Raw genomic sequence first — 25,147 nt, forward strand, 5'->3', positions numbered from 1 at the left:
CTCTTGTGTATACGTGCTTGAGTTTGTGTACGTGTCTTTCGTTTCTCTTCCACTTTGTACACTGAGGGAGGCTCTCTCCATCAGACCGCAGAGCTCATGGAGATGGCTGGCCTTGATCCTCTGCTTCTCTGTCTTCTGAGGCTAGAATGTCACTCAAGACACCACGCCCACCCAGCGGCTCAGTGGCTTCCAGAGATCCGAACTCTAAACTCCTGTTTAGACACTGAGCTTTCTCAGCAGGCCTGGTTTCTGATTTTTATTTTTATTTTTATTATTTTAGAGCGAGGGTAGGGCTGGTGGCAAGGTCTCACTATGGTTCTGGCTAACCTGGACCTTGCTGTGTAGACCAAGCTACCCTTGAACTCACGGAGGTCCAGTTGCCTCTGCCTTTGCCTCTGGAGTGCTGGGATTGAAGGTCTATGCGGCTAGACCTGGCTCACCAAATATCCTTTTTATTTTAGACAGGGTCTCTCTATGTGGCCCGAAATGGCCTCGAACTCACCATGTAGACCAGGCTGGCTTCGAACTCATAGAGTTCTCTGGAGTCTGGGACTAAAACATGCACCATTACACCCTGCTTTCAACAAATGCCTGAAAGGCACCATATGTGTGGGAAGTAGGGTGCTTAGCACATCCACTGCCCCCATCAATGGTCTCCTGGGATAGTGGAGGGAAGTTGTCCTGGATGTCCACCAAGTGCTGTGTTCTGGCGGTGGTGGCAGTGGTGGGCGTGTGCACACATACATGCATGCATGCATGCATGCATGTGTTATCTCCACCCATCCTCCAGTCTGCCCTGGGTAGGCGCACCTACCATCCCATTTTATGAATTTGGAAACAGAGACAGAAGAGAGCTCAGAGTCACACAGCCAAGTGTGGCTTCACAGGGTTAGTATGAGCTTTGGAGGCTACCCTCTGGGTCACCGTGTGAGATCATGTCTGTCATGATATACAGCAAAGAGGGGAGCCATCATGCAGAGGGGACCAACAAGATGAGTCTTACATGCGGTGATCCAAAGGAGGTCAGATGGAAAAGCTTAGGCAGTGGGAAGAGAGAGGGGGAGAGCCAGTGAGGTAGGAACGTGCTTGACACAGTCACAGGGTGTGTGCAGGGTACCTAGGAGGCTTGGGGGGAGAGGGCAGGCCCTCTTGCAGTGTGACACTGTGGGAGGGCCTATGCTAAGGGGATGTCGCTCACCCACCAATCTCCACTTCACCCAGGCATGTCAGAGCGAGAGCGGCAGGTGATGAAGAGGCTGAAGGAGGTGGTGGACAAGCAGAGGGATGAGATCCGAGCCAAAGACAGGGAGCTGGTCCTGAAGAATGAGGACGTCGAGGCTGTAAGTGACCAGTGCTCATCTGAGTCCACTCTCCTACTTCATGGCCCCCGCTGAGAGCCAGAATCTTCCATTCTTAATTGCACAGAAGGGGGCTGGAGAGACTGCTCCGGGGTTAAGAGTGCCTGCTGCAATTGCAACTCCAGGGGTTGGGGATTTAGCTCAGCGGTAGAGCGCTTGCCTAGCAAGCACAAGGCCCTGGGTTCGGTCCCCAGCTCCGAAAAAAAAGAAAAAAAAATTGCAACTCCAGTCTCAGGAGATCTGATACCTTCTTCTGGCCTTCACAGGCACCAGGCACACGTGTGGTGCACAGAAGGACACGGGCAAACATGCACGCACACGCACACACGAAAGCCCATCTGTTTATCTTTCCTTATCGATAGTCATAAAAACACAGTCACAAAAATGAAAGCGAAATCGGAAGATGTTTATACACAACCTGTTTCACTGTACACGGCAGCCTCACCGGATGCCTCTCTCTCTCTCTCTTCAGCTGCAGCAGCAGCAGACGAGGCTAATGAAGATCAACCACGACCTTCGGCACAGGGTCACCGTGGTGGAGGCCCAGGGGAAGGCTCTGATTGAGCAGAAGGTGGAACTTGAGGCAGATCTGCAGACCAAGGAGCAGGAGATGGGCAGCCTGCGGGCAGAACTCGGGAAGCTTCGGGAGAGGCTGCAGGGCGAACACAGCCAGAATGGGGAGGAAGAGGAGGCTGAGGTGAGCCGAAAGCGGGTGTTGCGGTGGTGTGGGAACCCAAGGCGTGGGCCAGTGCTGTCGCGCAGTTTCTTTAGAAAGCACAGGAATAGCATAAGAAGGTGTTTTTGTTTTAATCTCACATGTGGGGACGTGGAGCTACTCCGACTGTTGGCAGCAGGTGATTGTGATTTGTCTCGTGCTCTAGAAGAGGCATAGTTGGCCAGCAGCAGATCGTTTCTGAGGGCGTATGGATGGGAGAGGCCTGAGAGGTGGGCTCAGTGATTTGTTCAAGGAGGTTGACTGTGGTTTGTAGTTATGCTCAACAAGAAGAAAGAAATTAGATTCAGGGATCTCTCTCTCCCCTCTTTATCCTTTCTGTCTTATCGAGTTAACGGGGCGAAACGTGGCGGGGCAGGGGAACAAAGAGTGGGAGAAAGAACCAGAAAGTACCAGGCAGGCAGAACTGCCTTGTTTTTCCCACTGTACCTAAGATGGTAGGAGGCACAGAATGAGAGAGAGGGAGAGAAGGAGACACTAGACAGAGGACACACAACTGGGCATGGGCACAGCTGGGCCAGAAACCAGGGTCTCCAGCATTCCAAAGGGTGTGCAATTTAGTGGTGGTTACTGAACTTCATTCATTCATTCATCCCAGTGACTGTTGACTGTGTAACAGGCACAGAAGATGGGGTGGTGTCTTAGGGTCTCTATTCCTGCACAAACATCATGACCAAGAAGCAAGTTGGGAAGGAGTTTATCAGCTTACAGTTCCACATTGCTGTTCATCACCAAAGGAAGTCAGGACTGGAACTCAAGCAAGTCAGGAAGCAGGAGCTGATGCAGAAGCCATGGAGGGATGTTACTTACTGGCTTGCTTCCCCTGGCTTGCCCAGCTTGCTCTCTTATAGAACCCAAGACCACCAGCTCAGGGATGGCATCACCCACAATGGGCTGGGGCCTTTCCCCTTGATCACTAATTAAGAAAATGCCTTACAGCTGGGTCTCATGGAGGCATTTCCTTATGGGAGGCTCCTTTCTCTGTGATAGCTCCAGCTTGTGTCAAGTTGACACACAGAACCAGCCAGTACAGATGGTAAGAACTGTCCAGCCCTGGTTGTGTCCCATGGTATGTATGTTTAGTAATCACAGTCACCACAGGGTCTGGAAGTTCCGAACCGTTACCAGGAGCATACGTCCATGTAAAGCCTGTACAGGGCGCTGGAGAAAGGGCTCAGCAGTTCAGAGAACCTGTTGTACTTCCAAAGGACCCTGGTTCAGTTCCTGGGAGGCTCACAACTGCCTGTAACTCCAGCTCCAGGTCATCTGTTGCCCTCTTCTGGCCTCCGTGAGAAACTGTGCCCACGTACTCACATTCAGACAACACACATACACATTTTAAAAAAATAAAGCCTGGACAAGCTGGCGTGATGGGTCACCCCAGTAACTCCAGTGTTCAGGAAGGTGAGGTTGGAGAGGACCGGGAGTTTAAGGTCATCCTTGACCCCATAGCAAATCCTAGACTAAGCTGAGCTGCGTAAGACCCTGCCTCAAAAGCAAACATAAGGAAAGCTACGTAGACGTCCACGTTAACGTTAGTCATAAGATCTGACAGATAGAGAGGGCAGACAACCAGTTAGGAAGTGAATAGGGAACGTGGTCACACATAGTCCGCGTAGTGGAATATGACTCAGCCCTGAAAAAAGACTGAGTCATGAACACATGCTACCCAATAGGTGAAGCTTGAGGGATTCATGATGAGTGTGAGTAGCCAGACACGGAAAGCCACATGCTGTGTGACTTCATCAATCTGAGATGTCTGGATTGAGCAGATCCAGGACAGAATGTAGATGGGAGGGGCGGGGACTAGGGTAGCAGTGAATGGTGAATGCACAAAGTTTCTTTGGAGATAAGGGAAACGTTTTGGAATTAGGCAGCAGCAGCAGTGGTTGCACACCTTGAAACATTCTAGAAATCTCCTGACTCTATTCTTTAAAGGGGAGATTTTACGGTATGTGAAGTACATATGAATGATCTTAACATTTTTTTTTAAAGATTTATCTATTATATAAGTACACTGTAGCTGTCTCCAGACACACCAGCAGAGGGCATCCGATCCCATTACCGATGGTTGTGAGCCACCTTGTGGTTGCTGGGACTTGAACTCGGGACCTCGGGAAGAGCAGTCAGTGCTCTCAACCGCCAAGCCCCGATTTTAACTTTTTTTTTTTTTGGTCTTTTTTTCGGAGCTGGGGACCGAACCCAGGGCCTTGTGCTTCCTAGGCAAGCGCTCTACCACTGAGCTAAATCCCCAGCCCCTTAACATTTTTTTAATGTTGTATGTGTGCATGTGTATGTGGAGCTCAGGGGACAACTGTGGGATTCGGTTCCTTTTCTGTGTGGGCTCTCAGGATGGAACCCTGGGAGAGAGGAGTCTTTGTCCATCAGGAAAAGTAAATGGGTTGGTTTCTGAGCCATGCTCAGGGGGCTTTTCCAGGGGGCTGGGGGTGATTGGAAGAGTGAGTAAGGGTAAAGGGGAGTGAGTTCCAGGTGGGAAGAGTGACCTGTGCAAAGGCCCTGTGGCAGGCGGAGCCTCAGGGCAATCAAGGTGAGGTGGCTGGTGTGCAGTGAGTGGCAGGGAGAGGCTGTGAGGTGCAGGTAGAAGCTGGGAGTCAGGCCCATAGGCTCCTAAGGGAGAGGAGTAGGGGTGGGGCTCAAAGCTGGGAAGGACTGAGCCCTAGCATAACCACTGGGTAGGGGAGACATTGTCCTCACCAGTGTCTCTCAGGAAGAGCTGGTGACCAGGGCTTCCGCCAAGATCCCGGCTTGAGAGGTGACCCCTGAGGCAGTGATGAGACAGGGAAGCCAGAAGCCTGATGTCAGAAGCCCACACCACAGGCTGAGGAAGTTCGAAAAGTACCCAAAACCTCCCAGAGTTGCCTTTCCACAGGGTGACACTGCCCTGGAGTGGCTAAGGGACACTGGGGGTGTGAGCCCCACATCCCCACCAGATGCCAACAAGAAGGCAGCTGCTGGGAGCACTGGAGACCTCTGTTTAGGGGACAGAGCGGTCAGGAGGCCCAGGGCCAGGAGGAAGGTGTAGAGGGGTTGACACCCAGATAGTCCCCGGGGGACCTCAGGAACCCCAGGGACAGGCCAACAGCTGGTGGGGCTTCTGCAGCTGGCGGGGGTGGGGTCAGGAAGGAGAAGCTTGCATTTCCATAGGTAGAGAGTGAGACCCCAGTGGACCCAGGAACAGTTGGGGAGTGCATTTTCTTCTCTTGGACGTACACTGACTGTTTCAGGTTCACACACACGGCTGGTTAACCTGCGAAGCTGATGAACTTAAGGGAAACCGAGCTTCAGCCTGGGCAGCTCTTGCCTTATGGCTGAATCTGAGCCAATTGCTTCTAAAGGGCCCAGAATCCTGGGAGAGAAGGAAGGAAGAAGCCATCTTTTTGAGGAATCAGTTAGGACTTGATTGTGGCGTACAGTGTCCTGAAGTCGAGGTATTCATCAGAGGAGAGAGAGAGAGAGGTGTGTTGACTGTGTGACTGAAGCTCAATGGCAGTGACAGCCTCAGGTACAGCCTCAGGTACTCGGAGGATGGCAGTAGGAACTTGACTCAGGCCTTTTTGGTTTTATTGCCTCTAATTGGTATCATTTTCGGGTGGGCTCTTGCCACGGCATGGTCCCTAGTGACAGCCTGCTGAGCCCTCCTGAGGTACCTGATTGCCAGAGAAGGGTCTGCAAGCCAGGTGGGTGCCAAGCGGAACTATGGAAACTCAGGAATTTGGATTGATAGGCTGGGGTCACAACCGCTCTCTAGAGCACAAGTGAACACCCCAAGAGCCGCCGCAGAAATGCTCGAGGGTCCCATGACAGGGCTTCTGGTGGTGTGGCGAGCCCTGGGGTTGTATGGAGGATAATGTAGAAGGGGAAGTGAGGTGTGGCGGGTACCAAAGACTCTGTGATAATGCAGGCCATAGCAGGGGAGCAGGCACATGCCCAAGACAGAGCCGCCAGGCTGCAGTCCCATCACGGGGTGGGCTCAGGATAACCATGCTATACCCTGGCCCTGAGAACTCAAGCTTCTATGCTTAGGACCAGGCAGGGCCAGTCTAAAGCTGGATCTCTGAGGACATAACCCTGAGGCCCATGTGATGCCCAGCCCTGCTCCAGGTACCTCCCTTAAGGAGGACAGGGACATTTTGCACCAGCTGGCTGCACGGGCTGGTGTTACCTTTCCTTTCTGGCAGCCGAGGAATGGAGAAGGGATGAGGAGAAGAACTGGGGAGGGAGATGGCAGTCGATAAAGGGATACAAGGACCCGAGTTTGGAGACCTGAATTTGGATCCCCAACACGGACATAGAAGAAGCCCATTGGGGCTTACGCCTATGATCCCAGCACTAGGGGCAAGGGTCAGGGGTGTCTCAGACCTTCCATAACTAGCCAGTCTTGCAGAATTGCTGAGCTAAATGGATAAAACGGAGAGCAATTGAGGAAGACACCTGACGTCAACATTTGGCCTCTCCGTCGTATGCACACGAATAGAAAAATAGAAAGAAACAAGGTGTAAAGTCAGGCTGCCCGCATCCTGGATTGCTCCGCCTGATTGGCCTCAGAGCTGTGTGAGGTCCAGGGTGTTTGTTCATCAAACGGGAGTGCAGCAGGGTTGCATGAGACCTGGGGCTTCTGGCAATTGAGGGGGACAGCCCTGAGCCAGTGGTTCAGAATGTTATGCAGCCCAAGTGGAGTCATGGGGTGGGGGGGGGGGGGGACAGTGGAGCACAGAGGTGTGGCTGGCTGGCTCTCGTGCTTCCAGAAAGTTCTCGGAAGCACTCATGCTCAGTGGCAGAGTGTTTGCCCCTGCACTGGGAGGAGGGGAGGTGGGGACAGGTCGGGTGGGCAGGTTTCCAGTGGAATGTGGAACAAGCTATTCCAGGCAGGGAACAGCCGGGAGCCGGGCTGGGGAAGGCAGCATGTGGCTGTGTGTGGTTCAATCCTAGGGCAGGGCTCAAGCATTCTGATGGGAGCCATAGAGGAATCTGGAGCTGGAATGGAAACATTAACCTCCACCCACCCCACCATACTGTTTTTGTGAGACCGGCCCTTTCCACATATACCTGTCTTGAAACTCACTATGTAGACCAGGCTGGCTCTAAACTCACAGAGATCCACTTGTCTCTGCTCCCCGTGGGGCTAGGGTTAAAAGGTGTGTGCCACCATGCCTGGCTGAGGAAGTCATGCTTGGTATTCCCTTAGTAGCCTGGTTTTCTCTCATTTATCCAAGCCTCTGTGTCCTTTTGTGGTTGGTTGGTTGGTTTGTTTGTTCGTTTGTTTTGCGACAAGGTTGCATGTGGCCCAAGCTGGTCAGTATCCAGGGATAACCCAGAACTCATGGTCCTCCTGCCTCTGCTTCTCCTATGCCAGGATTATAGTGTGTAAACCCCACCTGGTTTAGGCAAACAATGGGCATTGAACCCAGGGCCTGGGTTGTGTGTGTGTGTGTGTGTGTGTATCTGTGTGTGTGTGTGCGCGTGCGCACGTGTGGTCTCACTCTCAAAGTCGCTCTACCCACTAAGCTGTATCCTTAGCTCCTTCATGGTGTTTTTGAGATAAGGCCTCACAGTGTAGCCCAGGCTGGCCTCAAAACTCCACACCCAGCTCTCACATTGACCTTCAGTTTTACCTCCAGCAGAGGAGATCCGGCTGAGGGTTTTACATAAGACTTTGAGAGGTAGAATTCAGGAAGCACAGAGTTCGGCCATCTGCAGTGTCTGGTGAAGAGAGATGTACCAGAGTCTGGGCTCCCGCTCCAGTGCTGTGAAATAAATCATGAGTGACATCCGGTTAGTTTCTAGGAAGCAGGTCTTCAGATACAATCGCTGTGTCCAAGGGTCTGGTGGTGCAGCCTGAAGCCCCGGCACTTGGCCTATGGAATGTATTCAGGTCCCTCAGCAGCAACATTTCTAGTTCGAGGCCAGCTTGGGCTACACAGGGAGACTGTCTCACTACAACAACAAAGGCAGGAAATCCCACAATCCCCTAAGGGCCTGATAGTTGGCTCGAGCCAGGGTTTAGGTCCTGGATCCCCGGTCCAGTGTGACGAGAGAGTAATCCATTGATCCCACAGCCAGCCTTCCCGGGAGGTTAGGCCTCAGGCTAGAGGCCCTGACCCGACCAGAGATGCTGTTCCTGGGGCCTCCAGGCATCTCCTGGCACCTGTGTCCAGAGCGCCCCCAAGGGAGCAGCTTATCTGAGATAACCTGGGCCACCCTGTGGTCCCTTGGGGAATGATCGTAGAAGAGCCTCCAATTGGCACGATGACTAGTGGGACGGTCCTTGCTCCGGCTGCCCACTGGCTAATGGAACCCCAGGTTCTCCCCACACTCCAGTTTATGAATACTCAGAGGCAAAACTGCCATGCGCTGGCTAAGACTAGCCTAAGTTTTATGGTGATTGATCCTCCCTACCACAAAAAAAAAAAAAAAAAAAAAAAAAAAAACAATCTGGCTCCAGACCAGAGAGCACCCTCCGTGTCTTTTCTTGAAGATGTATTGTTTATTTATTATGGCTGTTTTGTCTGCATACCAGAAGAGGGCATGAGATCCCATGAGACTACACTTATAGACAGTTGGGAGCTGCCCTGTGGGTGCTGGGAATGTAATCCAGAACTTCTGGAAGAGGTTAACCGCTGAGCCACCTCTCCAGCCACCTGAACACAGCCACCACGGGGGAGCTGGGGCACCCAGAATGTTCAGGATGGAAGATACTTTACAAATATTACCAGGTTCCCTGGGGTATGATGGTATTACACTTGCAAACGGAGCACTAAGGAAGCTAAGGCGGGAGGGTTTGGAATTCGAGTCTCTAGATCTTAAAACTGTGGACAACTAATTCAGTAGATGTTTTTGTGGCACAGCAGGGACTCTAACCACATGTGGGGAACGCTGTGGCCCAAGGTTCTTTAGTCTAGAACTTTGGGTCCCTACCATCGATGCTGAGAGTTGGTGGGAAACTCCTACACATGCAGCAGCACCCTATGCATAGGAGCCCCTCTCTCCACCCTCACTTATTGGTGTATTTGTGTGTATGTCTCTTGATCCTGCTTTTCAGTCCGCATCTGTTCCCGGAGTTCAATAACAGCAAGGCACAGAGTGCTTAGTAAAATGCTGGATGCCCTTTAAGGAAGGACACTGTCTGAGTAAGTGGCCAGTCCCTGCTGGTGCAGCCTCAGTAGTCACTGGTAATACTAGATAGAGGTTTGCCTCATGGTAGAACATTATGCAACCATGAAAAAAAAAAGAAACTTTGACAGAGGCTGCAGCAGGCTGGGTGGAAAGTCAAATCCTGTGGGATAGCCTCACTGGGAAGAGAATCACCGGATTCTGAGTAGCCTGCGGGGACACAGAAGTCTTGTTTCTTCTCTTGCTTCCTAACCTCTTCTGCAATGGTTCTGGCTCCAACTTTAGGTGTGGGCAGAGCCCTCCCCATCCGCCTTGATCTTCCCTGCTGCTCAGCTGACCTGCCCGACAGGCGACAGACGGTGTTAGCTTTCTCTTCCCCAGAACAGCCTGTCCAGGACACATCTCAGCTTAGCCTACTGGAGTCCTTGGCCTCTGGGCGGTCGTGAGCCGTGGCCTAGCTACAGTACCATTCTCCCTATGGGGCTGAGAGGCTGGGGAGGGGTGTGTTGTCCACCTCAGCCTTCTCATTTGAGAACAGCCATTCTCAACCTCCCTAATGCTGGGACCCTTTCACACCTCATAAAATTATTTTTGTTTCTGGCCTAGCTACAGTACCATTCTCCCTGTGGGGCTGAGAGGCTGGGGAGGGGTGTGTTGTCCACCTCAGCCTTCTCATTTGAGAACAGCCATTCTCAACCTCCCTAATGCTGGGACCCTTTCACACCTCATAAAATTATTTTTGTTTCTGCTTCGTAACTGTGATTTTGCTACTGTCAGGAATCATAATGTGAACACCTGTGGTTTTGGATGGTCTTCAGCGACCCCTGTGAAAAGATGGGCTAGCCCTCAAAGAGTTGCAGACATGCAGGTTGAGAGCTGCTATTCTAGAGCACCCTGGCGTCAGCGCACAGGGACACTGGAGGCTCTCGGGTGTTCGATACTGGGTGGCCTTGAAGATGTGAACCACCTGGGTTTTGGTTTGCCGGCTTAGCGGGCTGAGCCCGGCCGCATGTCTTGGGCTGGCACGTTCAAGGTCAAATATCACAAGTATTAGGAAGGGGGGCGGGGAGAAACGGGCGTTCAGCAGAACACACCTGTCACTCTGGCATTCAGCTTCAGCAGGAAGATTGACGTGGGTTCCAGGCAGCCTGGGCTATGGCTTGAGAAGCTGTCTAGGTTAGGGTAACAATTGCTGTGACGAAACACAACAACTACCAGCGAGTTGGAAAGGAAAGGGTTGGTTTGGCTTACACTTCGATAGTACTGGTCATCATTGAAGGAAGTCAGGGCAGGAATTCAAGTAGGAGCCTGGAGACAGGAGCTGATGCACAGGCCAAGGAGGGGTGCTGCTTACTGGCTTGCTCCCATGGTTCTGCTCGGCCTGCTTTCTTATAGAACCCAGGACCACCAGCCCAGGGATGGCACCACCCACACTGGGCTGGGTCCTGCCTCATTAACCACTACTTAAGAAAATACATTACAGCTCAACTGGATCTTTTTAAAAAATATTTATTAATTTATATAAATATGTGTGTGTGTATATATATACTTTTTTCCCTGTCTTCATGCACACCAGATGAGGGCACCAGATCCCATTTCAGATGGTTGTGAACCACCATGTGGTCTGGGAACTGAACTCAGGACCTCTGGAAGAGCAGTCAGTGCTCTTAACCGCTGAGCCGTCTCTCCAGCCTTACAGCTGGATCTTAAAGCAGCATTCTCTCAATTGAGGTTCCCTCCTTTCATAGCTCTAGCTTGTGTCAAGTTGCGCGCGAGATGACCCAGCAGGTAAATGTGATTGCTGCCCTGGACTTTGGTACCCAGGCCCCATGGAGTGGAAAGAAAGTGCTGACTTGCAGAAGTTAAGCTCTGACCAACACACACTCTGTAGCATGCTCACACACACACCCAATGACTACGTGAGCAAACAAAAGCCACAGACCTGTGGAGAAGGTGGGGAAACCGGGAGCCACAGTGAGGCTGCAACATCGTGCGTCTGCTGCGGCAAGCACTTTGGTATAGAATGAGAATTCAGAAAGTTGGAGACAAGAGTCTCCATGAGGCCCAAATGTTCACACCTGGGTGTGTTTCTCAGGAATGGAAGACAGCTGTCCCATTGAGGGATATTGGATATTGGGATTCACATCTAAAGAGAAGCCACTGATAAGTCCATCAATCGGATGAGACCATGTACACCTTCCATTCTGGGGAATATCACCCAGGCATTCAAAGGGCTGAATCTCAGATATGGGCTGTAATGTGCATGAAACACAATGTTGATTGGATGAAGCAGATGCATTATGGGAAATGTCCAGGTCGGGACAGTCCAGAGACACAAGTGAGAGGGTTTTTTCCCCCTTCCTTCTTTCCTTCTTTCCTTCTTTCCTTCTTTCCTTCTTTCCTTCCTTCCTTCCTTCCTTCCTTCCTTCCTTCCTTCCTTCTTTCCTTCTTTCCTTCTTTCTTTTTTTTTTCTTTCTTTCGGAGCTGGGGACCAAACCCAGGGCCTTGCGCTTTCTAGGCAAGCTGTCTACCACTGAGCTAAATCCCCAACCCCACCTTCTTTCTTTTTTTAGACTAGGTCTCACATTGTATGCCAAGTTTGCTTTATTAAGTCTCTGTAGCCCAGGTTGGCCTCATACTCACTATGTAGCCCAGGCTAGCCTTAAACTAACTGTGTGGCCCAGATGCTTTGAAACTTATGACATAGCTCAGGTTGGCCTTGAACTTCAGCCACCTTTCATGCCTCAGCATCCTGTGCGTTGGGATTGGAGTCACGCACCACCACACCCAGCTAGTATACTTTAAAATGGATAAAATGGTAAACTCCGTGTTTCATGTGTCTTTGAGATGCTACCAGGCTCTGGAAGGAAGTGGGCAGGCGACTCAGAATGAGGTGGGGATCCGTCTGTGTAACTTGAATGAAGGACAGATGTACCCCCTGCCAGGCTCTGAACCCCAGCAAGATGCCAGGAGCCTCTAAGGAAGAAGGGGTTTGACCAGAAGGTCTGTCACAGAAAGTGCCGTGGCTTCTCGTTAATTGAAACCAGAACGAAGAGCCTAGGCTGTGTTTCCACACACCTTGGGCAGATTAGCCGAGGTCTAAAGTGAGAATCCTGCGGAAGAGGGCAACAGGTGGTGGTGGGAGGCATAGTGGGAGGCTCGCCTCTGCTCATTTATAATAGATTCCCGAGGAGTAGGTGTCCGTGATGCAGGGCTAGCTCTGAGAAGGAGCTGGGTGAGCAGGTGGTGGCTGGCTTCCACCTCCAGGGAGACAGCGGAATAGAAGGTAAGCGGAGGCTGCTCCCCAGATACTGAAAATAGTGACCTGAGCCGGCTGCCTACCATGGGGAGGTGGAAAATTCCAGCATCCTCCGGCTGTCAGGAGTCCTTTGATGATGGCTCCTCTGCCTCCTTCAGATCCCACCACAGCCAGATGGTGAGGAGTCCATTTCAGACGCAGAGAAGGCCGCCCTGGACCTCAAGGACCCCAACCGCCCTCGGTTCACGCTGCAGGAGCTGCGGGATGTGCTGCATGAGAGGAATGAGCTTAAGTCCAAGGTGTTTCTGCTGCAAGAGGAGCTGGCCTACTATAAGAGGTGAGGACCGGTAACCAGGAAACAAACAAAACTCTGGCCTGGCCTCAGGGACACACCCCGAACATGTCAGGACTGGTGTAACATTAGTCAGGCATCCTTATAGAGTTCATAAAGGTCACACAGCCTCAGGGCAGCCCACTGCCCGTCTTGCCAAATGCATTACTGGAAAAAGAAAAGAATGACCTTTTGAACCTTTGAGCTGCAAAAATGTCTGTCTCAGGGACTGGGGAGAAGAGTTTACATTGTGACATTGGGGACCTGTTCAGGTCCCTAGCCATGTGCTGTGGTTCCTGCCTGTTATCCCAGCCCTGGGGACGTGGAGACAAGCTGATCCCTGCTGTGGGCTGGCCCCCATTGTAGCCAAATTACTGGACTCTAGAATCAGTGAGAGACCCTGTCCCAAAAAAGAGAGAGGCTGGAGGGATGGCTTTGAGAGTGAGATCACTAAAACCCTCTTGCCTCAGGCACCTGCACCCACATATATTCTCTCTCTCTCTCTCTCTCTCTCTCTCTCTCTCTCTCTCTCTCTCTCTCTCTCTCAAATAAGAATAATAAAATAGCTGGGCATGGTGGTGCAAGCCCTTAACTCCAGGACTTGGAAGGCAGAGGCAGGCAGATCTCTGTGAGTTCGAGGCCAGCCAGGGCTAAAGAGAAACCACATTTTGAAAAAAACAAAAACAAAACAAACAAAACAAACAAACAAAACCACTATAGTGTCAGGTAGTGTGTGATCCCTTTAGCAAACCTCTGTCTCCAAAAGATATTCAGAACTGTAGCAAAATCACAGCGGGGAGGTGGCAATGAAAATCATTCTATGGGTAGAGGTCATCACATCACTAAAGGGTTGCAGCATGTGGAGGGTTGAGAAGAGAGGATTGGAAGGCGTTGATCATTTTCAGCTGCATAGGACATTCAAGGCCCATTTTGGGTACATGAGACCTTGTGTCAGAAAATCAAAACCAAGAAGGGATGGATGGAGGGCTGGAGATCTTCAGAAGCCATGTGAATGCTGGCATGGTGTGTGGCTTGCTAGTCATTCTAGAAGATCTGCAGAGCAAGCTGACTAGTAGGACTACCCTGATCTGAGAGCTCAGGGTTTGATGGAGAGATCCTGCCTCAAAGAAAAAGATGAGGGAGAGGGAGAGGAAGAGGGAGATAGAGAGATCCCCATTGGACCTCTGCATGTACACACATGTGCATATACATTCAGACATGAACACATGTCTGCAGGCATGCATACATGCACACACACCCTCACAACAAAATGAAGGAGTGGGGAGCAATCAAATCCTCATCTTAAACCACTTCCCCTGGGCCAGAGACCATCTTAGAGCCCCAGGCAGAGTGTGACAACAGAGACACCAGAAGCCATCTTCTCAAGTACCTTATTCCCCATCGAGAAATTTTGCACCCTATCAAACCATTCTATCCGCTTCTGGCATGTTCCGGTTCTCACAGAATTTTCTGACTTCTCGGTTGCATGCCTTCAGCGAAGAAATAGAAGAGGAGAATCGAATACCCCAACCTCCGCCCATCACACACCCGAGGACGTCCCCCCAGCCCGAGTCTGGGATCAAGCGACTGTAAGTGTTGTGTTTCCTATATGGGGGCCTCGTCACACGTGGCTCATCTTGGTTCCTGCGACCTCTGACTCCAGGTCTGTCTCAGGCTTGTTGCTAACCACAGCTGCTGAGACAAGCTGCTCCCAATGGCTGTGTGACCCGCCAACCTCCACCTTTTGGTTATCTCCTTGCCTAGACAGCCCGTTCTTCTTGGGCAGAGACTTGGGGGGCACCTGGAAGGCTGGGAGGAGCTGGGGCCTGTGGCATTTACTCAGAGCTTGCTTGGGCGAGTGCATGGGACGTGGCACCGGGCTTGGTACAGGGAAGACGTTGGAGGGCAGGGAGGCTCGTGTGTTTTCAATGCTTGAAATGTCAGCACTAAGTAGCTAGGTGTAGTGGCCCATGCTTGAATCCCAGCATTCAGGAGATGGAAACAGTAGGATCAGGAGTTCAAGGCCATTCTAGGCTACAATGTAAGTTCAAGACGAACCTGGGCTACATAAGTCTGTGTTAAAAAAGGGGAGGGGGGGCTCCACAGAGGCTTAGGTCCACCCCATTTTGGATTCCATGATGATAAACCCCCTGAGCTGTTATGTCTACCTTGGTACATTGGAACCACATATATGCAAACTCAGGCCCTGGTTGCTATGAGACACATGCAAAAGAAAGCTTGTAGCTTCTGTGATCTTCCCGGAGTGCCTGGCACTGTAGCTCTCCTTGGTTCTCAGGGGACTTTACAGGCATTTTTCTTGGAAATGAAGAGAGGTGTGGAGTGTTGTCCGTTTTAGAAGATCTATGGGGCTCATCACAAGCCTGCTGGAGGCCAGCTCCCATTCCCAGGATGTAGGTCATCTCCTGGTTCTAGCACATGGAAGAGTGTCATTTTTATAGGATCCTTGAAGCAACTGAGACTCCTGACTGGCCATAGTGCTGTAGAAGCAGGAGCCCTGCCCAGTGAGGTAGCCTGGCCCCAGAGTACTGTATTCAAGCCCTTTGTACACCCACCCACCTTGAGTTCTCAGGGCTATCACAGCCAGAAATGGGATCCCTGGTCCTGGGCCTTTTGCTTATTCCTAGAGAAGAGGTCTTGGGCCCCTCCCTAAATGCAATAGAAGCTTTGAGAAAAACAAAAAAGAGCAGGCAGCATGTGTGGGGGTGAGGAGAGGAAGTGGGCGTTCCGCGTATACCCTAGCCTTTAAAATTCAGTGACCATGCTGGGAAGTTGTTGGCCTGGTTTTGAGCAGAGGGAATGTGGGCTGTTTTGTACACCGGGTGGGCCCCCTCCCTTGGGAGGAGGCATCCTGCTCACTGTGGGCCCTGGGACTTCCAACAGCTCAGCAGCTTCCTGGAGCGCCTGGCTTTAAAGCTGGCCAGTTAGGCTGTACATCCTTGCTGGCTATTGGAGTTCTTCTGAGAGAGATATAAATACTGAGAATCTCAGAGTCTGGAGAGCTTCCCCTGACTCCCAGCATTTTTGACCGTGTTTGTTTGTTTGTTTGTTTGTTTGTTTGTTGTTGTTTTCTCCATCTGGCATCACAACTTAGAAAACTTAGAAAACTGGAGAGAAAGAATAGTGTAATTCCAAGGTAACCAGCATAGTCCAGCCTCGGACATGTCTGTCTCCTGCCATTTACCTGGTTCCCCATGGTTGGGCTCCATCCCTCTCTATGCTCCTGCAAACTCAGACCCTGAACTCAGTGGGGCAGCCACCAGCAGCTTGGGAGTCTATGTCTACTAAGTGTGGTAGCTCACATCTGTAATTCCAGCATTTGGGAGGCTGAGGCAGGACTGCCACTATTTTGAGAGCCACCTAGATGGGTGTTAGCTTTATGCTGTATACAGTGCTCAGATGAGGATGGGGGGACTTCAAGTTTGAAGCCTGGAGAACTTAGTGTGAGAAAACCAAAACAGAGGCCAGTAAGATGCAGGTAAGACACAACAAGGCTACAGACCTACTAAGTTTGGTTCCCCAGAACCCACATAAAAGTGGACAGAAGAACTGCTTCCCCCATGCCAGTCTTCTGACCTATAGCCACACCCCCACATCACAGCTTGTGCGCATGCACACACACATACACTGTCCCAAAAAATAAAAGAGAAGCTGGAGGGATTGCTCTTACAGAGAATCTGGGCTCAGTTCTTATCACTCGTACCACACAACCTAACTCCAGCTGTAGAGAATCTAAAGCCCTCTTGCCTCAGGCTCCTGCACACACACACACACACACACACACACACACACACACACACACACACATACACACATCACTTTTTTAAGTTATTTTTTTTTTCCAGTCTGACATGGGGACAGTGGCCCTGCTTTAGCACTTGAGCAGGCCACAGCCTCTGCCAACACTCTTCCCAAAGTCCCTCTTCCCCTTTAGCTTTGCCTTGGGTTGCTTAGCAACACTCTGTGCTCTGAGCCTGACAGGGTTATCAGCTCCAGAGAGACAGGGACAGAGACAGAGCAGGGCCACAACTCCTGTACATGCCGCACAGGTGGCCAGTTCTGTGGCAGGCAGTTTCCTACGGGTGACAGGGGCGGCCATCGGACACAAAAGGCTTTTGACCAGCATAGCGACAACACTGATAGCCTTTGTCCTGCTCATCTGCTGACTGAGATCAGTGGCCTGTGACAACTTTCATTAGTGGGCTCTGCTAGAGTCCTTCCTCTCCATATTGCCCCCTCTGTCTGTCCTCCCTGTCCTCGCCTTTGGACTGTGTTTGACCTGCATCTCTGGGTCCCTGCTCCTAGCCCACCTCTGTCACAACAGTCAGTAAAGAACTACCAGGAATAGTTGAAAGGGGTCACCACTTGAGTTGGGTCAGAGTCTTAAAGCTAGGGCAATCATCCCCGTATCTCAGATAAAGAAACGGAGACCTGGGCATGCTACAGACTTAATTCAAATCTGTGCAATTGGGAAAAAACTCAAAGCTGGGCCTCTGAACTGTGTCTTTTGTCCATATAAACTCCCTCCCTCCCTCTTCCTTCCTCTCTCACATCCCTGTATCCGCTAGTGGCTGTCTGCCCACATCCCTTATCACTCAAATGGACCCTGAGCCCAAGATGTCAGACTTGACGTTTGTTTCTGGACTGGGCGCAAGGGAACCAGAACCTCCCACTGCCAGTCAAAACAGCGAGTCTGAAGATGGTCCAAGAATAGCTTGTGACTGCGAGGTCACTGGCCTGAGAGGACAGGTTGGCACAGCCCAGGGAGGTCACAAGAGAGCCTCAAGTGACTTCAGTCTTGTCCCCAGGAATCTGCAAACACCTGTGTCCCTTTGGTGTCGTCCCTACTTCTGAGTTGGTCCCACACATGCACAGGATGGCATTCCCCTGGGCAGAGCCAAGAGTGGGTAGTCTGGAGGGAGACAGGAAGGAAGGCTACAGTAGCTGGCCTTAGGGACCCGGAAGCCTGGCCTTGGATAGGCCCCACCTCTGTCTGCAACAGTAAGGACCACAATATGTTCTGTCCCTGGCCTCGACTCCCACGCCCCTCCTCAGCCAGGAATAGTTTCTTCGAAGCCACCCTTGAAATGCCAGGTTTGAACGGCCCAAAAATACACAGCAGAGGCAGAGGAATTAAAACCATGTCCTGGGAATGGCTGTTCCTCTCTTACCGTGCTCCAACTAGCCAGGCTCAGCCACCCGAATCTTAGAATTGATTCAGTTGATCAATTATAAGAGCCAAGTTAATAAAGAAAAACAGAAAAAGATGTATTCAATGTATTCGATGTGGCCACAATGAGAAGAGACACACACACACACACACACACACACACACACACACACACACACACCCCTTCAGGGGCCTGACGTCAGGGTAAAGTTTAAGGAGAAGGTGACAGCTGAGCACATATAAGCAGAGCCTTGATCAAGGCATAGCCCCTCCTATCACAGGCCCACCCTGTGCTTCAGTTTTGCCCTGCAAGGTGGTGAGCTTTGGCCCTCTGGAAACAGAATCCTCGGAGTCCCTTGTTTTTTTGTTTTTTTTTTTTTTTTTTGGTTCTTTTTTTTTTTTGTTTTTTTTTCGGAGCTGGGGACCGAACCCAGGGCCTTGCGCTTTCTAGGCAAGCGCTCTACCACTGAGCTAAATCCCCAGCCCCGGCATGGCACCTTTAATCCTAGCACTCAGGAGGGAGAGGCAAATGTATCTCTGTGAGTTCAAGTCCAGCCAGGTATACAGAGTTCCAGGACAGCCAGAGCTATCCAGAGAAACCCTGTGGCAAAACAAAACAAAACAAAACAAAACAAAACAAAAACAGAGAGAGAGACAGAGAGAGACTGAGGGGAGAGGGAGGGGGAAGGAGGGTGGGAGGGAGGGAGGGGGAGGAGGGAGAGAGAGAGGGAGAAAGAGAGGGAGGGGGAGAGAGAGAGGGAGGGGGAGGGGGAGAGAGAAGGACTTTGTCAGTCTGATTGGTCCTTGAGAGAGTCTTTCTTTCCTGGGTTGCTTGTCCTCTTAGGGTAAGTGACCTTTGGCCTTCCTTAGCCTATAGGAACATCACCCCCCCCATTTCTGCCTCTGTACAGGTCTTTGTCCAGATTTCTCCCCATATACAAAGTCCTTTTGACATAGGGCTCTCCTCCACTGTGTCCTTCTCTAGCAGGATCCTGTGTCTTCATGGGTCACACATACTGAGGAATGTGGGGGGGCACGTCTCAGCCCACCACACAGACCATAGGTGCAGCTGTCAGTGAGGTCTCTTGCGGGGGGGCGGGTTTCCTCGGTCGCACTGCCCTCTTTTTATCGTCTCTATCTGCTTCTGGAAGCAGGCTCTTTACGGCCGTCATGCCTATGGTGGCAGCTGGATTGCTCCTTGACGACCCCACGCTGCAGCCTGTCAGAAGACTCGTGTCCCTCGTAGGCACTGTCTGTGTTTGGGGTTTTGTTTTGGGGTTCTCTGCTGTGCTGTTGTGGCTGCTGCCAGCCCTTCCCTTCTGGCCACCTCAGTTGCATGGCATGCACCTGCTCGTTGGCATCTCGAGTGGGTATGGGGTGTGATCGCCACGGCTGCTCTTGACCTTCACGAGTGCAGCCCAGAATGTCACCGATAATTCTTTTTGTCTCTTCTGTTTTCGCTCTAAAAACCACCTTGTCCATGATCCAGTAAAGAAGGTCCTTTAAGTGACGGGTCAGTAACCGATGCCCCCCGGGGACTCGGGAGTGTCACTAACTGCTTTTCTAGTCACCGTTGGCCTGAAAGCTTCCTAAACAGCTTTGTCTTGGCAGCTGTTTGGTTTTGTGCAAGGAAAGGGTGGGGGCTGGGGAGTGGGGGGAGCTGCTGTCTGCCTTCCCTCCAAGTGTGAAGTAGCAGGCGGCTTTCCTATGTCAGGCTGAGACAGCAGAGAGGAGGCTGAAGTGGTTTGGGCTAGCTAACTCCACAGCTGCTCAGTGTTAGAAAGAGCCTTCTCCTACTGATCATGAACCGTCACTTGCCTGCTTGCAACTTGCCCTTCAGAGCTCTGGAGAATTCTCCCAGGTGAACCAGGCTTGAGGGTGCAAGAACGTCCTATCCCTGCTAGGAAGGAAATGTAGTTCCAGCAACACCCCAGAAGAGTAAAATCCTCTTCACTAGACAGGATTATAACAAACTGAGTGGGACTGGGGAGTTGGCTCGGTTGGTAAAGTCATAGCCTAGTAAATGTGAAGACAGGAGCTCAGATCTCCAGGACCCATGTCAAGTCAGAATCAGGAGCATGCATCGGACATCCCAGCTCTCCTACTGAGGGACAGGAGAGAGGGGCTGGCAATAGCAGAAGTGAACTAGACCCTGTCTCAAACAAAGTTAGGGAACTTGTAAGCTGGCTTAGCAGCCAAAGGTGCTTCCTGCCAAGCATGACAGACCACCTGGGGTTGAGGCAGGAGGATGACAAGTTAAAAGCCAGTCTAGGCAATTTGACAGAACCTTGCAAGATTAGTATTAAAGGGTTGGGAGTTTGGAGAGATGGCTGGTTGAGTAAACACGAAACCTAACAAGGCCTGACACCTAAGAGAGAGTGGAAGAAGAGAGCCAATTTCACAAGTTGACGTCACACACACACACACACACACACACACACACACACACTTAGCATGTGAGATTTGAGAGCTGGCAAGATGGCTCAGTGGATCCGTGGATTAAGGCCCTGGCCACCAAGACTAACAACCTGAGTTCAACTCCTGGGACCCACACAGTAGAAGATGAGAACTGACTGCTGCTATCTGTTCTCTCACCCCCCATGCGGGAGCTATGTCACTTGACTGCCCACATATCCATACAAACTCATCAATGAATGGATGAGTGACTATTAGGAATGGCTTTGCCTCAGAATCATCTTCCTCATAAAGTTCTCTTTTTTAAAAGATTTATTCTATGTATGTGAGTACACTGTTACACTCTTCAGACATACCAGAATAGAGCATCAGATCCCATTACAGATGGTTGTGAACCACCATATGGTGGCTGGGATTTGAACTCAGGACCTCTGGAAGAGCAGCCAGTGCTCTTAACCACTGAGCCATCTCCCCAGCCCTTTCTCCTAACTTTCATGTTCTTTCAAAGGATCATTAAGCTCGTTAAGGAAATTCCTAGGCGGAGACTGGGGCTCAGTGCGTTAGAGCATTTGCCTAGCATGGACAGGGTCCTGGGTTTGATGTCCAGCGTGTCATAAACTAGGTATGGTGATTCACACCTGTAACCCCAGCAGTTGGGAAGTAGACACAGAAGGCTCGTAAGTTCACGGTTGTCCTCTGCTATGTAACTTGGGGGCCACGTTGAGCTATCTAAAATCTTCTCTCGGGGTTGGGGATTTAGCTCAGTGGTAGAGCGCTTGCCTAGCAAGTGCAAGGCCCTGGGTTCGGTCCCCAGCTCTGAAAAAAAAAAAGAAAAAAAAAACCTTCTCTCTAAAAATGAGAAAGAGAGAAACCAGGCTGGAGAGATGGCTCAGTGGTTAAGAGCACTGACTGCTCTTCCAGAGGTCCTGAGTTCAAATCCCAGCAACCACATGGTGGCTCACAACCATCTGTCATGGGATCTGACGCCCTCTTCTGGTGTGTCTGAAGACAGCTACAGTGTACTCACATATAAGAAATAAATATTAGGGGTTGGGGATTTAGCTCAGTGGTAGAGCGCTTGCCTAGCAAGCGCAAGGTCCTGGTTCGGTCCCCAGCTCCGAAAAAAAAAAAAAAGAAAAGAAAAGAAAAAAAAATATTAAAAGAGAGAGAGAGAGAGAGAGAGAGAGAGAGAGAGAGAGAGAGAGAGAGAGAGACCAAATTCCTGAGTGGCATAGCTGAGCCATGGATTGTTTACCTGCCTGGCTTTTGCGAAGACCCGGGTTGTGTTGATTTTCTTTTCTTCAGTAATTACAGGAGAGATTCCCTCTAGTGGCCAGGTAGGAGTGCCCCAGCTCCCATCACATACATGCAGGCTGCTCACTCTGTGATTTATAAGGTTCTGAGACTAAACAACACACAGAAGCCCCGATGCTCTCTAGGATTCGGCTGACCGCATCCCCCATACCAAGAATGGATCTGCTCCTGTGTTTGTTCCTGTGTGTCCCAGCACTGACAGAAGCGGGTAGGTAGGACAGCAGACAGCAAGCACTAATCTCCATCTTTCTCTTGTTCCTTTCCAAAAGGTTTAGCTTTTTCTCCCGGGACAAGAGGCGCCTGGCCAACACACAGAGACCCACACACATCCACGAGTCCTTTGGCCAGTGGGCGATTACCCACCGAGATGACGGGTACACGGAGCAAGGACAGGAAGCCCTGCAGCACCTGTGACTGGACCTCCTCCTGGACCTCCTGCCACCCGCTCCAGGTGGCCTCGACATCAACTCCTCAAACGAACTGTCTGCTTTGAGGATGGATGATGAGAAACTGACGCCAAATTCTGAAGTGTTTATTTATCTGCAGGGCTCCCCAGTTTACACTCAATGCCTCTGACCCCTTAGGACCTATATTTAATAAGATGAGGATATGAAACCAGACCACATTAATTTTAGTTAGCGAGCTTCCTAACCTGAACGCATCACCACTATCATAGCTATTTGACTCTCCTAGGTTTCGTTTTTTTATGGCCTTGGTCGGTGAGGAGCAGTGGCAAGGGGTGAGTTTTATATTACGAAGTTGCCCTGGAGGTAGCAGGCTGTACAGAAAGTGTGAATCGGACAGGTGGAGCCTCTAATCATAGGACGGGCTACCCAGTTTGGCTGGGACCCAACAGAAGATCATGCAGTCCTTCTAGCCACTGTCTAGGAGCAACCTTGAGATCGTCACTCTGTCCCTGATAAGAGCTAGAGGCCCAAGCAGCCTGTCCGAGATGGTGTGCCTTGGAATCTGCTGTGAGCTTCACAGTACTAACCAAACAAAGTTGTTTAGGATGAGACATTGGCTTGTTTCCTGTGTGCCTTTTTCCTTTCCTGCCATCTTTTGTCTTTTTCTCATGTACCTTGGGTGAATGAAATACTCGGGTCCTGTGCAAAGACGACACTGCTTTAGAGTGGATTGGGTGAGGAACTGAAGGCTAACCCATGGACTGATGCACAGAGCACTTGGGGATCAGGGCCTCAGGGGGGTGACACTTTCTAAGATCATATGATGAGTGGGACCATGCCCTGAGCATTATGCCATTTAGCTGAGAAACAAGGTGAAGCTGATCACGTGGGTGCATGCCGATAGCACTCACTGTGGCTTTAGTGTGAGTGACACCTCAGGTTCCAGCCATTTTCTGACAGCAAGGATGTGGAAATTTCTATAGCAACTCATTTTGTGGTGGCTTTTAAGTCAAGATTTTATTATACAGCCCCCGTTGGCCTCAGATTCCCAACAGTCCTGTGTCTCCCAAGTGCTGGGTCGACAGGCTTGTGCCACCACTCGTGGCTCTACTAGTAACTTTTATCATTGTGTGATGTGTGTGTCATGGTGCTCATGTGGAGGTCACACATCTTTCACAATCATGGGTTCTGGGGATCTAAGGTCAGGGTTGTGTGACCTTTTGAAAGAGATTTGATTTTAGTGTTTGTGTGAGTGCCTCCGTGTGTGTGTGTGTGTGTGTGTGTGTGTGTGTGTGTGTGTGTGTGTGTGTGTGTGCGCGCGCACTTGTCCACATAAGGCCAAAAAAGGGTATGGGATCCCTGGAACTGGAATTAGAGCTTTTAAAGCCGCTTTGTGTTATGTGATACCAAGAATAGAACCCGGGTTACCTCTGAAAACATCAAGTGCTCTTAAAATCCTGATTTGACTCTGCAGACCAAGTAATATATCCGTTTATGCTCTGAGCCATCTTGCTAGCTCTCCAAAGGCAGTATGTTTACTGACTGAAACGGCTAGATCAAACTTAGCCTCGCATGTGGTGAGATTAAAGATGGGCCTCACCGGTCCCCAGCTCCGGAAAAAAAAAAAAATTAAGGGGCTGGGGATTTAGCTCAGTGGTAGAGCGCTTACCTAGGAAGCGCAAGGCCCTGGGTTCGGTCCCCAGCTCCGAAAAAAAGAACCAAAAAAAAAAAAAAAAAAAATTAAAGATGGGCCTCACCAAGCCCAGCTAAATGCCATTTTATTTATTTATTTTTTTCTTTTCTTCGGAGCTGGGGACCGAACCCAGGGCCTTGCGGTTGCTAGGCAAGCGCTCTACCTCTGAGCCAAATCCCCAACCCCGCATTTTATTTTTTTTAAAGTCTTGAGAGCGGTTTTTGGTTGGTTTCAAGTCCACAGAATCTAGCTGTCCAGCAAACCAGAATCCAGATAGTCAGAAAAAGAGCATACCAGTCCTTCAAACGAGGTCCAGGTAGTCTCTTGCTCCTCCCTTCCGTTTTTTTTTTTTCTTCAAAATTTATTTATTATATGTGAGCACACTGTAGCTATCAGACACACCAGAAGAGGGCATCAGATCCTGTTACAGATGGTCGTGAGCCACCATGTGGTTGCTGGGATTTGAACTCAGGACCTCTGGAAGTGCAGCCAGTGCTTTTAACCGCTGAGGCATCTCTCCAGCCCCACTCCTCTCTTTCTTTCATCCCATTCCTGCTGAGAAAGTCTCACTTAGCAACCCTGGCTATCCTGGAGCTCACTCTGTAGACCAGGCTGGCCTCAAACACAGAGATCCGCCTGTCTCTGCATACAGCACCACCGCTGAATTTACTTTACAAGAGCTCTGAGTCATCATGGATCACAGCCCTGCAAGAATGCTTTTTGTTTTACATGGCTGTCTTGAAAGAAGGCTGGCAGCTGGCATTCTTTCTGGGAGTGGGTTACACGGACTTGACAGCAGCTGCCTGCTGACCCAGATGTTCAACCTGCTGTCGAGTTATTAAGAGCTGGAAACATTCTCCTTGGATTTGGCCTTTCTAGGCTCTTTTCTTTCAATTCAGCAAACCCTGGGGCTACAAACATGAAAATGCAAAAGACAATGTATGCCGGGAGTCAATGTCAGTGTAACTAATTCTTATAGGCTATGGAGACAATCTTATTTTGTACCCTAAACTGGCTTCAACTTGCAATTCTCCTGCCTTGGTCTAGGATGACAGGGCTGTGCCATCACACCAGGCTACTTCAGGGTTTTAAACCACTATCCTCTCTGCCACACGTTCAACCCTACCTCAAAGGGTGTGAGAAAGCACAGACCTAGATTCTTTTTTTTTTTTTTTTTCTTTTCTTTTCTTTTTTTCGGAGCTGGGGACCGAACCCAGGGCCTTGCGCGTGCTAGGCAAGTGCTTTACCACTGAGCTAAATCCCCCCCCCTTTTTTTTTGCAATCTTTATTGAAAACTTCAATATTAATTACATAAAAA

The 25,147-nt window shown here is 50.5% G+C and overlaps 1 protein-coding gene across 6 annotated transcripts in view; it reads left to right on the top strand.

Annotated features, from left to right (window-relative positions):
• Rilpl1 (Rab interacting lysosomal protein-like 1) overlaps positions 1 to 22,747 on the top strand; it is a 37,516-nt gene extending 14,769 nt beyond the window's left edge. The window contains exons 3-9 of one of the 6 annotated variants that reach the window (XM_087578396.1): positions 1,222 to 1,340; positions 1,831 to 2,055; positions 12,640 to 12,818; positions 14,309 to 14,401; positions 19,152 to 19,242; positions 19,490 to 19,513; positions 21,999 to 22,747. In XM_087578396.1, coding sequence (XP_087434522.1) covers positions 1,222 to 1,340; positions 1,831 to 2,055; positions 12,640 to 12,818; positions 14,309 to 14,401; positions 19,152 to 19,242; positions 19,490 to 19,492 — 710 coding nt within the window. In that variant the 3' untranslated portion in view covers positions 19,493 to 19,513; positions 21,999 to 22,747. 6 annotated transcript variants of the gene reach the window in all.
• Positions 22,748 to 25,147: the final 2,400 nt, after the last annotated feature.

The sequence above is a fragment of the Rattus norvegicus genome, chromosome 12 (genome assembly GCF_021556685.1).
Source record: "Rattus norvegicus strain SHRSP/BbbUtx chromosome 12, alternate assembly SHRSP_T2T, whole genome shotgun sequence".
In the NCBI taxonomy this organism is placed as follows: domain Eukaryota; kingdom Metazoa; phylum Chordata; class Mammalia; order Rodentia; family Muridae; genus Rattus; species Rattus norvegicus.